Here is a 17,013-nt window from a genome sequence, read left to right as displayed (position 1 = left end):
TACAAATATTTACTGCAAAACAGTACTTACAGTTTCCAAAGATTTATTTCCAACGATTAGATAATCTTATACAGTATGTTATATGAAGTTTTTCTAATCAAATTTATTTTAAGAATTTTTTTTGTAAAGAGTCAAGAGAAACAAAAGTATATGCAAATTAAAGATTTGGTCTCACATTAGGTAAAATACTTGTGTCTACCATAGTTGGACTGCAGAAATCCAGATGGCACTAGTTTGGAGCAAAGAATTTAAAATTTTCTGTGTTTCTTTGTTGCCAGTTGAGTAGTCTGGACTTTTGTTGCCAGACTCAGGTGCCCGGCTCATGATTATGACATCGCAGGAAGCCACAGTCATGTGATTGCCATTTGTTTTTTTTAAGTAATTTTGTTAAAGTTTTTAATAAACATAATAAAAACTAATATAAAGCTAAACTAAAAGAAAAAAGTGAAATAAAAGTTTCGAAAGTGTAGAAAAAAGAAAAAGACAAATAGAAAAGAAAGAAAAAATGAGAATATAGTAAAGAAAAAGAAAGAAGTATTGCCATTTGTGACCTTCCCTGCCAGCTTCCCACAAGCAAAGTCAATGGGGAAGCCAGCAAGGAAGTTCCTAGGTGAGTCGCTCTCACTCTTTCTCCCACCTGTAGCACCGCCCACGCGTGGCCTGTGTTGGTCCACCTGGGCCCTCCCCCAGCCCATGCCAGCCCTCCCAGACCCTCCCCTGACCTCCTCCAACTCATGTGCAGCCTGTGCTGCTCCTCCTGGTTGCCATTGTTAAGCGAATCCTGTGCCGTCATTAAGCACGACATCACGTGGTCACCATTTGTGACTTTCTGCTTGCTTCCCCATTGTTTTTGCTTGTGGGAAGCTGTCAGTGAAGATGACCATGCCTGTGGGGACACTGTAACAGCCGCAGCTGTGAGGGGTGGTCATAAGTATCATTTGTTCAGTGCTGTCGTAACTTTGAACAGTTGCTGAATGAGTGGTCATTAAATGAGGACTACCTGTATTCATGCTTAACAACTTCTTTGATTTCATTGCACAGTTCCTCTGGTTGCCCATCAATAAGGTTCAGGACTTCAAAGCAATTCCTGATGTTCTCCTTGAAAATGGTGGATATATGTTCAAGATCATATCATGGAACCTGGTTGGCTTTGTTCTTGTGCTTTAGCTTGACTTGAAAATTGCACATGAGCAGTTTATGACCTGTTCTATAGTCATCTCCTGGCTATGTCTATTCTAACTGAATTTGTCTACCTCCTTGTACCAATATATAATGAATTTCACTTCTGTGTGCTCTGTCTGGTGATGTTCATGTAAAGAGGCATTGTTTTGGTTATTTGAAAACTCTTTAGCAAGAAGAAATTATTGGATTGGCAGAAACGAATAAGTTCTCCTTCATTTTGATTTCCTAGGCCATGCCTTCCAACTACATTTTCTTCCTTACTATTTCCAAGTTTGCCATTCCAGTCTCCAATCACTAGCAGCATATCTTGCTGGCAAATTTTGTCAACTTCATATTGAACTTGGCCATAAAATTTGTCAACTTCCTTTTCTTTTGCAGAAGGGATTGGAGCATAAGCTTGGGTAACCATCATATTAAAGAGATGTTGGGGAAGTGTACTTGATATTATTGGGTGCTTGACTGCATAATACCCAGGTACTGGTTTGCTATATGCTTCCTGAGTATGAAAGCAACATTATTTCTTCTTCGTTGATTTCAATTTGCTGATGCCTAAGATGTTAATATATAGTCATTTTGTTTAGTTTTTTTTACTGCATTGAGCTTTCCCATGTTCAAGCTTCTTAATGTACTGTGCTGTGCTGTGCTGTGCTTAATGTACTCTAATTCTGTCTTTGTAACTTCGGATTTTCTTTTCCTGTATGCCATCTTCAGCACGAAGGTATCCAGAAGTATTTATTCTAGTCACATTATAAATACAATTAGTATTCCAAAAGATTTTCCACTCTTCCCCAGTAGTATGTTGAGTGCCATTTGACCTGAGGGCCCATCATCTGGCACTATACTGACAATAGTTTTATCTTGTCCATTCAAGTGGATTTCTTGGTAGAATACAGAAATGGTTTACCTTTGCCTTCTCCCATGCAGTATGAAAGGATTCCTTTTTGTTGTCACTAAAGGGTACATCTGCCCTCAGCATCTTCCTGTGTTGTTATTGATGTAGGTGACTTCTTTTTTAGCTGGACTTTTATACCTTGAGTAAGGAGTACTCTTGTATATGCTCCTGACATTCTTTGCCTATCCCACCCAGGAATGCCACCACCTCAATGAGGCAGCATAGCAGGATTTTGAAGCATCTGAAGGAATGAAGAAAAACCATTAGAAAGAATCAGGCATCTTCCAAGGCTATCAAGAGATCATTGGTTTAGAAAGGAGGGAGGAAAAAGCCAGGAGCATAAACCTATATAAGGGCTTTAATTTCTATGTACTGCAGTAGACTAATCTTTTGTGTGTATGTGGTTTCATTCTTCTCTGCTACTAGTAAAGAAATTAATCTTGCTGAGTCATGTCTGTGAGACTTCTGCCAAGTAAGACAATTTCTTTTTTTTAATAGTAATTTTATTAAGCATCACAATTAAAAAGATAAGAACTAATACAAACTAAAAAAATTAAAGAATAGAAAGGAAAAATAGAAAGTGCAGAAAAGAAGGAAAAAATTAGAAATAAAAATAGAAAAGAAAGAAAAAAATAAGAATATAGTAAAGAAAAAGAAATGTATAAAGAAATGACTTCCCCCTTCATCACAAGTATGAACAATTTTTGTAACTTACCACCTTCTCTTAAAAATACAAGGGTATAAACAATTTTAGTAATTTATGACCTTCTCTTAAAATACATACATCATGAGAAATGCCAGGCTGGAAGAATCACAAGCCAGAATTAAGATTGCAGGGAGAAACATCAATAACCTCAGATATGCAGATGATACCACTCTAATGGCAGAAAGTGAAGAAGAACTAAAGAGCCTCTTGATGAGGGTGAAAGCGGAGAGAGCGAAAGCTGGCTTGAAACTCAACATTAAAAAAACTAAGATCATGGCATCTGGACCCATCAATTCCTGGCAAATAGAAGGGGTAGAAATGGAAGGAGTAACAGACTTCATTTATTTGGGCTCCAAGATCACCGCAGACGGAGACTGCAGCCATGAAATTAAAAGACACTTGCTCCTTGGGAGGAAAGCTATGGCAAACCTAGATAGCATATTAAAAAGCAGAGACGTCACCTTACCGACAAAGATCCGCATAGTCAAAGCTATGGTTTTTCCAGTAGTAATGTATGGCTGTGAGAGCTGGACCATAAAGAAGGCTGAGCGCCAAAGAATGGATGCCTTTGAACTGTGGTGCTGGAGAAGACTCTTAAGAGTCCCCTGGACTGCTAGGAGGTCAAACCAGTCAATCTTAAAGGAAATCAACCCTGATTGCTCATTGGAAGGATTGATAATGAAGCTCAAGCTCAGATACTTTGGTCACCTAATGTGAAGAGAGGACTCTTTGGAAAAGACCCTGATGCTGGGAAAGATTGAAGGCAAAAGGAGAAGAGGACGGCAGAGGATGAGATGGTTAGATAGCATCACTGAAGCAATGAGCATGAAACTGAGCAAACTCAGGGAGGCATTGAAGGACAGGAAGGCCTGGCGCAATATGGTTCATGGGGTCACGAAGAATCGGACATAACGACTGAACAACAACTTAAAATACAACAAATGGTTTCTTTTTCCTATATCTCATCTCTTATCTATAAAGAAATCTTTAAAGCTTCATCATTCAGTCCTGGTCAGTAAAAGTCTAGTAAAAGTTACCAGAGATAACAACATATCTATTTTAACCTTGATCAAATAAACCAACTTTGTATTCCTTCCTTTTACTTTTAACTATCGATCTTTAATCCCTTCAAATATTGTCCTCAAACTTGATTTTTTTTTTCATTTTTTCTTTGTCCCTCCTCACAAAATCCTTCAAAACTTTAACAAGTCATTTTTGTAAATCCAATATAGGAAAGTTATCCAGATCACTTTTTTGGTTTGTTATTTGTATATCCCTTTTAATTATTAAGACATCGGCCAGTTTCATTTGTATATTCAATATAGGATCTTTTCCCATATCGTTTTTGTAGCCTGTCATTTTTAAATCCACTTCCAAATCAGTCTCAGCCTTGCTGGGTAAAACTTGTTCCTCTTCCATAACATCTTTTAGACACAGGTTATCTATAATGGCAGACACTTTTAAAATTAACTTCTGGTTTCATTGTTCACAAATATCCTTCAGTACATCCAATGTTAAAATATTTTGCTCCATTCTGTGTTAGTAAGTCACATTTAAGTGTTTTTTTCCTTTAATTGTAATCTTTAGTTCTTTCTGGTTCCCTCTAGAGTCCAACCTTCCTAGTCCAAGTCCCATCCTATCGTTTTTTTTTTAAATAATTCTAAACAACAGCATTTTCCCATGGGAAGGATTCTTATAATTAATTTCAAGATCTTATTTCAAATCCATCTGGACCCTTAGTCGATTTATAATTTTCCAAACTCAACGTTCAAACCACCCTTTTGCTGTTTATTCCAAAAAAAAAAAGAATGTTTTAAAGTTCTTAAACTTGTATTTAAAACTTCTTTTGCTAAGGATTGAAGGAAACTCACCCGGTGCCCTAAAACATGTCGTTACAAAGGTTCCTAATAGCTAAAAAGCAGGTAAGAAGCAATTTCAGAAAGTGATTAAGAATGAGGCTCAGCGAACCTTGTGTTCATATAGGCTACATTATGGCTGTGAGCTTGGTTGAAATCCCTCAACTCCCAGCTGCTCTACTCACAAGTCAACCACAAAAACCTCAGTTCCTGCAGTCTACTCATGAGAAGCACTGTCCAGTGGGTGATCTCATGATGTCTCCTTTTTCCGGAGAGACTTAGTGAATGACAATATTGATTACTAAGAGATTTTGATTGCTGATTTGTGTAGAGATTGAAAGTCTGTTTTCATCTTTGGCTTGTTCAGAAATTCTAGATAATGAGATTGGTCAAGGCAAACTTTCTATATTAACGTGTGATGAGGCATTGCATTTAATTCTAGACCTGGAATGACCTTGTGACAACAATCTGTAGCAGTCATTTTTCAAGTATGAAAATATCAGTAAGCTTTATAACAAATACCACTTGTAGGACCTTTCAAATTATTCTGCCTGATGCTCCAGTTTACTTATAGTTTAATTAGAATAGAAGTGTGACATATAGGGAACTGGCTTGGGACTCTTATGATCCTAAAACAAAGGTAGATCTGAAATCCAGTACATGTGATTTGGTGCCAGTCTAACCTCTCTAGCCAAATTGCATTAAAGCGAAATAATCACTTCCTAAGCACCAGATAAACACAGCTGATAATTTGCGAAATATAGTTTAGAATAAAGTGTGGAGGTGCAGAAAGTAGAGCAAAAGGACAGAGATTGTAGCAACCAAGAGGGGAAAAAGTGTGGCTTTCTTTGATTGAAATCCCTTTGGAGAAGGATCTCTTGGTTTTTAACAAAAATCTTGATTGCTTGGTTGCTCTGAGCTGACTTGTTTAGCACTTCACTAATAAGTTAAGAAGCAGTGTAAGTCAGACTACATTTTTTCTTTATGGAAAACCAATGGGAGAACACTTCAACCCCCCAGTAAATTCTGTCACTGATCTTCAGTTTCCCGTTCTTGAAAAAGGATTTTTATAGACAGATTGGAGCATGAAAGAGTTGAGTTGCAATAAATAAACCAAGAAATTTAGTTTAGTTCTTCCTTTGACTTGAATTGGGCATTTTTTTCTTTAAATTATATGTCAGTTAGCTTCCTAATGCAAGATTGTCTATGTTAATCCCCTCAAAATAGTTGTATAAATGATTGCTCTTAATAATTTAAATTATAACTAAAATTAATAGTACAGTACAGTTGTTGCAATAATAGTAAGGAATTTGTAATCACTGTCTGTACCTATTATATTTTATTTCATATTTATAAACCTCTTCCCCCACTCCCATCCAATAGTGGGTAACATAACTGAGATGAAATGGGCACAGTTTCTAAAAATTTCTGCCATTATTAACATTAGCCAGTATGTTCACACAAAATTTTGCTTTTACTGCAAAATATGATTCCATCCACCCCTTTGAAATGATTTTAGTGGTAACATCTGGGACAAATCTTAAAATGGTCTTGGTTTTTCTGGTTTTACCCAGAAAGTGCTTGTGAGTTTCTCCAAAGCGTATGGAACTTGAAATAGATGTTTACTTTCAGTCCTTTTCTAGATCTAGGGAGAGGGGCAAGAATTTTTCTTTAAACAATGACCTTTTAAAGTAAGCATGCAGTGCATAAAGTTTTTATAGAAAATAGTGGTTACAATTCTTGTTTTGTTTTGTTATAATAAACTAGTTCAGATATAACAAGGAAAGTCAGAGAATGAAAAAGTTACGGAGAATAAATAATCCTGAGAATGTATCCGCGGGGACCAATGTAAGCAGATCCCTGCAGACAGAAGCTTTAGTCAGATCTGGTTCTCTGCCATTCATATGGCAGCTGGAAAGCTGTTGAAGGAACAGACTAGAAATCCTTCTCAAGCTTGGGTTGCTGGTTGCTGAACAGCCCAAAGGTAGTTGTGATTTGGATGGAACATGTTTGAACTATTCGGTCCCACGTGTACATTTTCTTTTTCCAACCATATCAAAGTGGGAAGACATGGATAATTGTGCAAATGAAATATGGCCATTGGAGTTCATCATTGTAGCTTGTAATTATTGGCAATTACAGTATGATAAAACTGGAAGTCTGGTGGGGAAATTACAACTGACTGTAGCCACATCTGTGAATTCAAAATATATGGAATTGTAGGAGTTTTTTTTAATTTAACTAAGATTTTTTAAAAAATAAGACCTTCCAAGCCTATGTAAAAAGGAAGTCATAAGTGTGTGGATAGAATACAAACTACAAGCCATATTTAAAACAGCAAATATATTTAGCTTGGGTACAAAATTATTATTCTAGATATTCAGAAATATGATAGACAGTCACTGGTTGCAATTTTGCAACCTAGAATAAGAAGATAGATCTAGGATCTTTCAATGTTCCTTCAGTATTCTTCTGTAGCGAACAGAATTGTAGGTGTGTGCCAAACAGATGGAAAAGGGAGGGGAGACAAAGAAAAGGATCAAAGAGCAGGTGCAAGTCCCTGTGTCTGTTGAATCGCCCAGTTAATTAGGAAATGTAAAGGTATATTCTCAGTTTGTAGGTTGCATTAGGGAACAAGCTAGGTAAGCAATGTTACCAGGCACTTTTGGCTGGGATTCTAGAGTTGCTTCAGGTACATCCAGAATTATTTTTTAATTCATCTATCTAGGAATGGTACTTTTTAAAAATCACTCCTTCAATAAAATTACCTCTAAGTCCCTAAGGCAGATATTGCGTGTGTGTGTGCATACCTTTGAGTCAGTGTTGACTCCTGGCAATTGCCTGGACTAGTCTCTGCAGTTTTCTTGGCAAGATTTCGGAAGTGGTTTGCCATTGCCTCCTTCCTAAGGCTGAGAGTGACTGGCCCAAGGTCACTCAGCTGGCTTCGTGCCTCAGGCAAGACTAGAACTCACAGTCTCCTGGTTGCTAGCCTGGTGCCTTAACCACTACACCAAACTGGTTCTTTAGGGCAGGTAGGGCCCCAGGATAATTGTAATCTAATCCAGGGGCTTTCAGAATGGGGTTGTGACCAAATCTGAGTTGCTTCTCAGTCATTCCTGCTTTGCCTGGACACAGTCTTTGCTGAGTGGTGGCAATGGACCCAGCTGAGCACAAGATCTGAGTACCTGGCTTCCCTTGACAACTTTTATGCTTGTAGAAATGGCTCCTGCAATAAGCCCAACTGCTCCTGGTCACTGTCCAAGGCAACCTGGCCAGGTCTGAATCACTTTTGCCTAGTTAACTGTGCTCCCACTACCAAACCCTTAGAGCTTCTTCCTGAGGTCATTGTACTGGGCTTTGGTGCTTAGCCTGCACACCCAATTTAGGCAGCCTGAGGACTGCTCTGCTTATACTTTTTGCAGGAGAATGGTGCCTCTCATTGGGAGGTCATTGTACTCTCCTGAACATACTTCTGCAGCATATTCCCTGCATGTTGAACTCTTAACATGGTTGCGCTCAAGATTTAAGGGTGGCCTTCCCCCTGACTGTGATGAAAGATAGAGTATGCACTTCTCCCTCCTTCTGGTGCCCATTAAATGGCTTCTTTCCTTTATGATTTGTGACCTATTCATGGGGAAGGATGTCATATAATTTCATATATTAATGGGGGTGTGTGTGTGTGAGTACAGCTTCCTTTATTATTTTAAGATAACATCACAAGCTTTGAGAAATCCTGATCTAAGTATTGTAAAGTGATTTAGAATCTTTAAATTATTAAAATGTGGCAAAATCAGGAACAAAAGAAACAGTGTCATATAGAAACTGAGTATCTTTTAAGTAAGTCAAAGGTTTCATGGAACAAAATATTTTGTGCCCCCCCCAATAGTTTTTAAAATGATCTATGCCCCAGTTTTCAGTGCAGCTTGTATTTAACAAATTGGATTATTTACTAAGAACATCTACTATAAAATCTTTGGGATACTGGAAATAATTTTCTGCTCTTGGAATTCTAGCTCATGTTTACAACTGTACTTCATTTTTATAAAGTGGTAGTTTCTGTATCCACACCTAAGCCTCAAAAGCTTTTCTCCCAGGTATAAGCATAGGTATGAAGGATTCAGAGAGCTGTGGAAGAAAGTAGATCCAGCTGCTGGGGTGTGTCAGATGTACACGGATGGAATTAATTTTCACCTCCAGGCCAAGAACAGAAACATATGCATTCTAATTATTAAGTTCTTTATTATTATTTGGATGTAAGAAACCCATATTTTTGAGCATTCTGCTGTGATGCCTGTAATACGAAATTAATTAAGCAGAAAATAAATAATACTTCATTTTTGTCTCTTAATTTATAACATAGTTAACCCTGGTTATATTGCAAAACGTTTGGAAGTGTTGAAGGTTTTACCCTGTTTGTAGTAGAGAAAAGGCCCCAAATTGATGTGTATAGTAGGCCGATTAACAATCAGAACTCAGTTTAGAGCTTACTGTATTAGACCAGCAGCCCATCTGATCCAGCAGTCATTTTGCCATCTTGGCGATACAGATGCTTTAAAACACTTTTTCCCAGATTTCTCTCCAACTGGACTAAACTGCCAATTATGAGATAAATTCTCAACTAACTCACCCATGGTCTCTTGATTATTTATGCCTACTCTCTTTTTCATTCCTTCCCTAGCCTCCCTGCAATTTCTCACGGGGGTGGGGAGGGGAGAAAGAGGTGCAAGAATTTTGAACCTTGATTACACTATAAACACAGCAGTTTATGCACAGTATTGTTTTTATAACAACTTCATAGCTTTTGTACAGTAAGCCTACTTATCTGAATTTTTGGATCCTTGGAAATATATTTTTGAAGTTTTTGCCTTGTCAGTTGAGGGGAGCCTGCACTGTGTGACAAAATACTGAATTTCCTAGTGTTCAGCATACTGTTCATTTAACCTGGGTTTTAATATTAATATTAATATATTAAGAGAGGAAAGGCTTGCTCCAGATCATAAATAGTTGTGTACGTGCATATTATGTTTCTTCCTCACTTACCTTTAAATGGTGAATAAAGGATATCATGGGAAGCTATTTGGAAAATGTGTTGCCTAGCGTTATACTAAAGTAGTGGGAGCTGATTTTTATTAGTACAAGCACAAGACCTTGCAGATCTTTTGTATTTTTGGCTGTTAGAGTAGTGTCATCAGCATAGCGCAGGTTATTGATGTTTCTTCCTCCAATTTTAAAACCACACTCATCTTCTTCCAGTCTAGCTTTCCTTAATATATATTCAGCATATAGGTTGAATAAATAAGGGAAGAGTATACTGGCTTGTCTCACTCCTTTGCCAAGCTGGAGCCAGTCTGTTTCACCACATTTTATCTGTATTGTGCCTTCCTGACCTATATAGGTTTCTCATGAGAACAATGAGATCTTCTAGGATTTCCATTTTTCTAAACACATTCCACAGCTTGACATGATCAACAAAATCGAGGGCCTTTCTATAATCAATGATGCACATAGATTTCTCTTGGATATTCTTTGGCTTTTCAGTTGTCCAGCATGCATCCTAATGTCTTGTGTTCCTCAGCTTTTTATAAAGCTAACTTGAACATCTGGCATACTTTTTTCCATGCAGGGCTCTAATCTGCACTGGATGATCTTAAGAATTATTTTGCTAGCATGTGAAATTAAGGATATTGTACGATAGAATCTTTACTGATTCTTCTTCTGTTCCTTCTGACTTAGTAATAACCAGAGTGCTGATCTAACTTCATCTTCTAGTACTAGAGGTTTTTGTAAGTGGGAAATATCTCCTAAGGTATTTTGAATGTTGACATTGCTACTGTATAGTATTTCAATATATTCCTTCCATCTTTCTTTGATCTTCTTTGAATCAAATCAAATGCATCTGCAGGACACAAAGTTGGAGAAGCCTCTTTTATATGGTAGGAATAACAACAACAACAACAACAACAACAACAGCTGGCACAAGTATTAAAAGATGCCAATTCTGTAATATCAGATATAAACCCCAGCTCACTGCTAGAAACAAACTAACTAATGTACAGCATAGCTGCAGTTATAACTGAATACCATGGATGCAAAATCCACAAACAAGAAAAAAAAGCCAAACAGTACACCACCAAAATGGAAGATCAAGTTGGAAAATAAGATCAGCATGCTAAGATCAGATGCAAGCAAGCTAGGACAGATGAAAGAAAAGAAGCTGAAGAACAGGAAGACCAAAGAATACCTAATCAAGAAATATGACCTAGAAACAAGATCAAAGAAGCACTAGAAATAATAAAGCAGCAAATAACAGCCATAGCCAAAAAGATCAGCAGATACGAAGCTCGAATTGCACACTGTAGGCAGAATCTCCAATTTCAGTTGAATCAGAAATGTTTCTACCAATCCATCAATGGGGAGACTGCAATGAACCAATCAGTACCTGACAAAGAAGAAACAGTGCAGTTCTGGGTACAGCTATGGGACAACCCAAAGAAATACAACAAGAAATACAGCAGCATCAAGAGTCTGGATGAAGATCACTACAAATACCTGGGCATCCTTCAAGCTGACAGCATCAAGCACATTGAAGTCAAGAAGAATGTTAGTAGTGAATATATCATGAGAGTGAAGAAGATCTTAAAGTCCATACTCAGTGGCAGAAATGCCATCAAGGCAATTAACACCTGGCAATTCCAGTCATTAGATACACAGCTGGAATAGTGGACTGGACTCATGCAGAACTAGAAGCCCTGGATAGGAAGACCAGAAAAATAATAACAATGAATCATGCCCTTCATCCACACAGCAATGTTGACAGACTCTACTTAGCAAGGAACATAGGTGGGTGTGGAATATTGCAAGTACACCAGAGAGTTGAAGAAGAAAAAAGGGCATTAAAGAATATCTGAAGGACAATGAAGAAGATGCACTGAAGCTAGTACACCATGAAGGCTTATTGAATACTGAAGAGATCAAACTGGCCTACAAGAAAAACCAAATGAAGAATAGAAAAGAGACATGGCAAGCAAAATATTACATGGTCAAAACACAAAAAGAAACAAGTAGACAAAGCAGATAACAACAACACCTGGCAATGGCTAAGAGCAGGAAAGTTGAAGAAAGAGACAGAGGGGCTAACTCTGGCTGCACAAGACCAAGCCTTAAGAACAAACGCATACAAAGCCAGAATTGAGAAGACAGCAACAGACAGCAAATGCTGCCTCTATAAAGAAGCTGAAGAAACAGTGGACCACCTGGTTAGCTGCTGCAAAAAGATTGCACAGACTGACTACAAACAATGGCATGACAAAGTAGCAACAATGGTGCATTGGAATATCTGCAAGAAATACCATTTGCCTGCAAGCATGAACTGGTGGGACCACAAAACAAAGTAATAGAAAATGAAGAAGCTAAAGTGCTCTAGGACTTTAGAATTCAAACAGACAAGCACCTGCCACATAATACCCCAGACTTAACAATTGTTGATAAGACAAAAAAGTCTGGATAGTGGACATTGCAATACCTGGAGACAGCAAAATAGAAGAGGAAGAACTGGAGAAAATCACAAAATACAAAGACCTGCAAATAGAAATAGAACAACTGTGTGCAAAGAAAGCAAAGATAGTACCAATAGTAATAGGCGCCTTGGGTGCAATCCCCAAACATCTGGAGCATCATTTGAAGACCATCAACATTGACAAAATCACCATCAGTCAATTGCAAAAGGCAGGTTTACTTGGAACAGCTTACATCCTGCGACGATACCTTTAACACCATCAAGCAACAACATCTGCCTATCCCAGGTCCTTGGGAAGGACTCAATAGGTGGATAAAAATGGCAAATCCAGTCTAAACAACTGGATGACTGTGTGACCAACAATAATAATGGAAACTTATATCTGGTTTTTATTTGGATGTATTTGGTAAATTCATTAAGTTCCTGCAAGAGTCTGTACCTCTGAAATGTTCTAGGTTCTTTCCCATTAATTGTTCACTGTTCCCTTACCTTCTTTTAGTTTAGTCTCTAGTTCGTTTTAGTTTTGTATTATAAAGAATAATCTTCAGGTAATATTCTGTACAGTCTGTTTAGCTTTCATTTTTCTCTCAAAGGCCATGGAATAAGTGTGACTTTAAACAGGCATGTTATTACATTTCATCAAAAATATTTTAGACACTTGTGTTCATTTGTTTTTGCCAAGTTATACTGATTTGTGATTCCCCCCTCCTAAATCTCCAGTTATGCACCTAATTTAATAATTATTTCTAGATGTGTAATGTATAAATTGGACACATACATTTGTTTCCTTACATGCTGACTGCAAAAAAAAAAAAAAATTCTGGATGCTGTAAAGAACTCTATATAGAAATTACTGTCCTGAATTATATTTAGAATAGTTAGAATTTCAATATAAAACTTACTTATGAACCTTTTTTGTTTCTGGAAAATGCACATTTGGAAATGCCTTTTCTCTAAATGAGCTTTGCTTTCATTTGGTGGAATTACATAGTCAGATGTATGTCTGTTTTACTAGTAATATGGCCTTTTTTCAAAGAAAAAAGAGACCACAGCACACTAGGGCATAGTATATGAGAGATTTAACCTGTTGGTGATGATTACTAATGTTTGTTGCCTGAGTTCATAGGCTTTGTTGGACATCATTTCCTAAGTTTAGTCTGATTCATTATCAGTTAGTTCTTTTTGTATCCTGTTCGCCCATCACACCCAGATAGCAAATAAGCAAGACCAAGTTTGCATCAAAAGAAAAGATAGAGCTGGGTGTTGCCAGCAGAGTGATGGTGCCTTTTGCTCTCATGCCAAGGCTTTGTCAATCTTATCCATTGTCCGGCACATTATGAAAGCTCTGTGGCTGTCACTTAGCTGTTGACTCTTCAGTAATGCTTTAATTAAAGAATACCTGGGATGACATGACTACAAGGAGTGATCCTCCTGCCTACATTTCATTGATTGGCATTTTCATGGGTCAGAAAAACTGAATGTAATATTGATGCACTTGTGTATTCTTATCTGGAGACATGGGGATTACATAATTTTGGTTTTGTGCACACCCTGAACTCAGTAATTCACACATAACAAGATATGTTCTAATCAGTGCTAGAGACAGTAATGGCGTTATTTTGGTTTGTTAATTTCAGTTGCTGGAAAAAGTGTGATTTGTTTATAATCTTGTTAATTCTGGTTTGAACTACAAACCTTTTATCATAATCTGTCTACGAGTAAACATTTTCAGCTCCACTGATTTCAGTGTGAAAGCTTTAACCATGTTTTTCACATTCATTTAACTATAGTAAATGGGATTGTGTGGAATATGCCCATTATGTACTGCCAACTCCTTGTAATTAGAAATACTTACACTATATGATATAGCATTAAAAATATGTCCATTTTCTAGGGACAAATCATTATATACGGAAAGTTTGACAACATTCTTCCAGAGAAGGCTGAATTTTACTTTGTTTACAAAGGCTCAACACAGAAACACGTGGTTTTTGCTAAGCAAGTTACTGATAACACCCTTGAATCTATTATTCCAGGTGAGTGTGATAGCTTTACTACATTGTCCATTTGCCTTCCTACGGCAGCATTTTAATTTGTTGGGGGGGCTGTTAATAACTGAATTCTGATTATTTAATCATTATCACAGTGGAAGCCAAACAATAGCAAGAAAGAAGAAAATGTTATGTTTTTGTCTCTTGTGTGCAGTTGCTGGGCTAAAACGTGATGTCTGATTCCAGATAACTGACTGAGCGTAGCAATAAGTGGCAGCTGATTTTCCTGAAATGTCTGACACTTTCTGGAGTACTGCATACTCCACGTTACTTAGTTTGTCCTTCCCCAGGTCCAAGCATTATTTATGATCCTACTTAATATATACAGTTTCAAGAATCAGGAATGAAAATTTTCTGCTGGAATTCTGAAATAACATTTTCTGTATTTCTGAAATCAGATTATGACCCAGGCTGGACTTTTCTGCATGCCCCATTTTAGGGGTGGGGGAGGCTCTTTTTATTTACAACATATATTCTAGTCTGAAGCCTTATAAAAGCATGGCTTATAAAATTTGCTAGCTTTTGCTAGCTTTTTGTTAGCAGCAGCACTGGCATACTGCCCAGTGTCTTCAGACCAGGGCTGATCTTTATAGCATTTGCCCACTGCATCAGTTATCTCCTCCTCCTGCCTGTGTAAAAGAAATACTGAGATTGGTCGCTCCTGAATCAGGAGACAGTATACTGTAGGGAGATATCACTCTCTGTATGCTTGGTCTAATTCATACTCACATTCTGTCTTCTAGAAATGAGCCTGAGCCAGGGACTAGCTATTCAGGAAGTTGCTGATTTTGTTTTGAATCTGTTTTGCTAAAATCTCTAAAATCTCCTATATACTAGACCATAAGTAGTAGGGCATCAACTTTCCATAAATACCCTCAAGCATTGATTGATTGCTTGATTATGTGCCATCGACTACTAGCGACCACATTGATCGTTTTTCTCCATGACAATCTATCCTTAACTTGTTCTCAAGCATCATCTACCCTATTTTTTATCTTCTAGTAAAGGGGTGTGTGGAACACACTGGATTCTGCAGGTATCAGGTGCCTTGATACATTGCTTTCCCTCCCCATTGTTTGAGTGCTATCCTTTCAGCACCATTACCACATAGTCAAGCAGAATTTGTGTGAAAAAGTCCTCTGTCCTTGATACACTAGTATCAAGTACCGATGAGTGCAGAAGTAATTATAGTACTGGTTTGCATGGCCAGGCAGTCACACATTGCCTAGAACAACCTGGCTTGATCTGTCACATCGGCGATCAAATAAATATCAGCTAATACAAACCTTTTTGTTTGTATTACTAACAACATTTTTGCTGATGGGGCAACTCTACATCTGTTAGAACCATAAATTCCATAATTCCCAGACAACATAGTCTTCTGGCTGGGAATTCTTCTGGCATGTTTTTCTGCCTGGGCCAATTCATTCTGGCTGGGTATTCTAATAGTTGTAATCCTAATACATGTGGACGGTGGAAAGTTGCACTGAATAAAAAGGAGCAGTATAAGGCACTGGCCAATTCCTGACAACTGAAAAATATATCCACCAGGCTCTCTATTACTTCTAATGTTACTAGGCATTGCTTATGTACTTCAGTCAAGTGCAGATGATGCACATGTGAAATTTGAATAGGAGGAATGGATACTATAAATTGTTTTAATTTTTTTCTGCACATACAGTATATGAGAATGGAACTTCACTTTAATTCCAATTTCCCATACTTTTAAAAGTGGTAAAAATATATATTTTTCTTAGAGTCATGTATTGAGTATATAATGTTTAATTGTCCTTATACTTTTTCAGCTCATAGAGAACAAGAAGATGTTTCTGTCTTTGTGGTTATGTATGGAAAGGAAAGTGAATTTGTGACTCTGGGCTCCTCATCTATCACTTACAAGCATGACATTGCTTGTGAATTAGCATGTTTCTTGGTGAGCCAGGTCAACTGTCTCACTTCTTCAAGTCATCACACGCTTCTCAGTCAATTTGGTTTGATTGTGAGAGATTTGCAGTCAATGGATCATGACGTTATGCTAGCTATGGCCCATGAAGAGATTCCATCTTCTTGGAACATTGTTGGGAATAGTACAGAAGATGGTAAGTAATTCTCATTTATTTTATTTTATTTCTTTTATAGTGTTTGTGATTAGAGTTAGATTCTGTCTTTTGTCCAGCTGCTCGAAGTTGAATATGCAATACTCCTTCTTCCTTTTTTTTTTTTTTTTACCACAATAAAATTGTGAGGTAGGTTGGGCATAGACAGAATGTCTGGACCAAAGTCATCCAGTGAGCTTCCATGACTGGAGGTGGATGTGAAGCTGTGTCTCCCCAGTTCTACTACATCTTAACTACTACATCACTCTTTTACCTCAGCCGTGTTTATTCTTTTCTCATGTATGCTGATTCTTACTGTTCTGTATGTATTACCAGTATAAAGATCAAAGACAGCCACTACAACAGAAATTAAATTTAAATTATGAAATTAAATTAGGCACCAGAAATTAAATTGAATATTCCAAACTGCTTTGTGTCCCATTAGGGCTAATATATATGAAAACAGCCAATGTGCTAGGAACATTACAAAGCAACCAGAATTTTTTTTTTTTGGTAGTCAGTCTCTCCTTTAAAAAAAATTCTTTGTTTCCTTAGTAGATTTAATTCAGTCCATGAATAATGCTTGTCAGCAACTGGTGACAATTCAAAGCCTGCTAACAAGTTTAATATGGCAGTAATATGATGTCTCCACCTTGATTACTAGCAGATGAACATTTTTTCTAATTCAAAATTGTTATGTAATAACAAATTCTT

At 37.3% G+C, this 17,013-nt stretch overlaps 1 protein-coding gene across 2 annotated transcripts in view; it reads left to right on the top strand.

The window, feature by feature from the left end:
• ARHGEF28 (Rho guanine nucleotide exchange factor 28) overlaps nucleotides 1-17,013 on the top strand; it is a 160,512-nt gene that overhangs the window by 19,358 nt on the left and 124,141 nt on the right. For both annotated transcript variants that reach the window (XM_088129801.1, XM_088129802.1), the window contains exons 3-4: nucleotides 14,047-14,188; nucleotides 16,009-16,302. In XM_088129801.1, the coding sequence (XP_087985927.1) occupies nucleotides 14,047-14,188; nucleotides 16,009-16,302 (436 nt within the window). The remainder of the gene's footprint in view (nucleotides 1-14,046; nucleotides 14,189-16,008; nucleotides 16,303-17,013) is intronic.

This window comes from Python bivittatus, unplaced genomic scaffold (genome assembly GCF_059951505.1).
Source record: "Python bivittatus isolate LINGU-HERP-01145 unplaced genomic scaffold, Pbiv_v1 ctg000850_np1212, whole genome shotgun sequence".
NCBI lineage: Eukaryota > Metazoa > Chordata > Lepidosauria > Squamata > Pythonidae > Python > Python bivittatus.
This window is presented reverse-complemented; position numbering and strand designations above follow the sequence as displayed.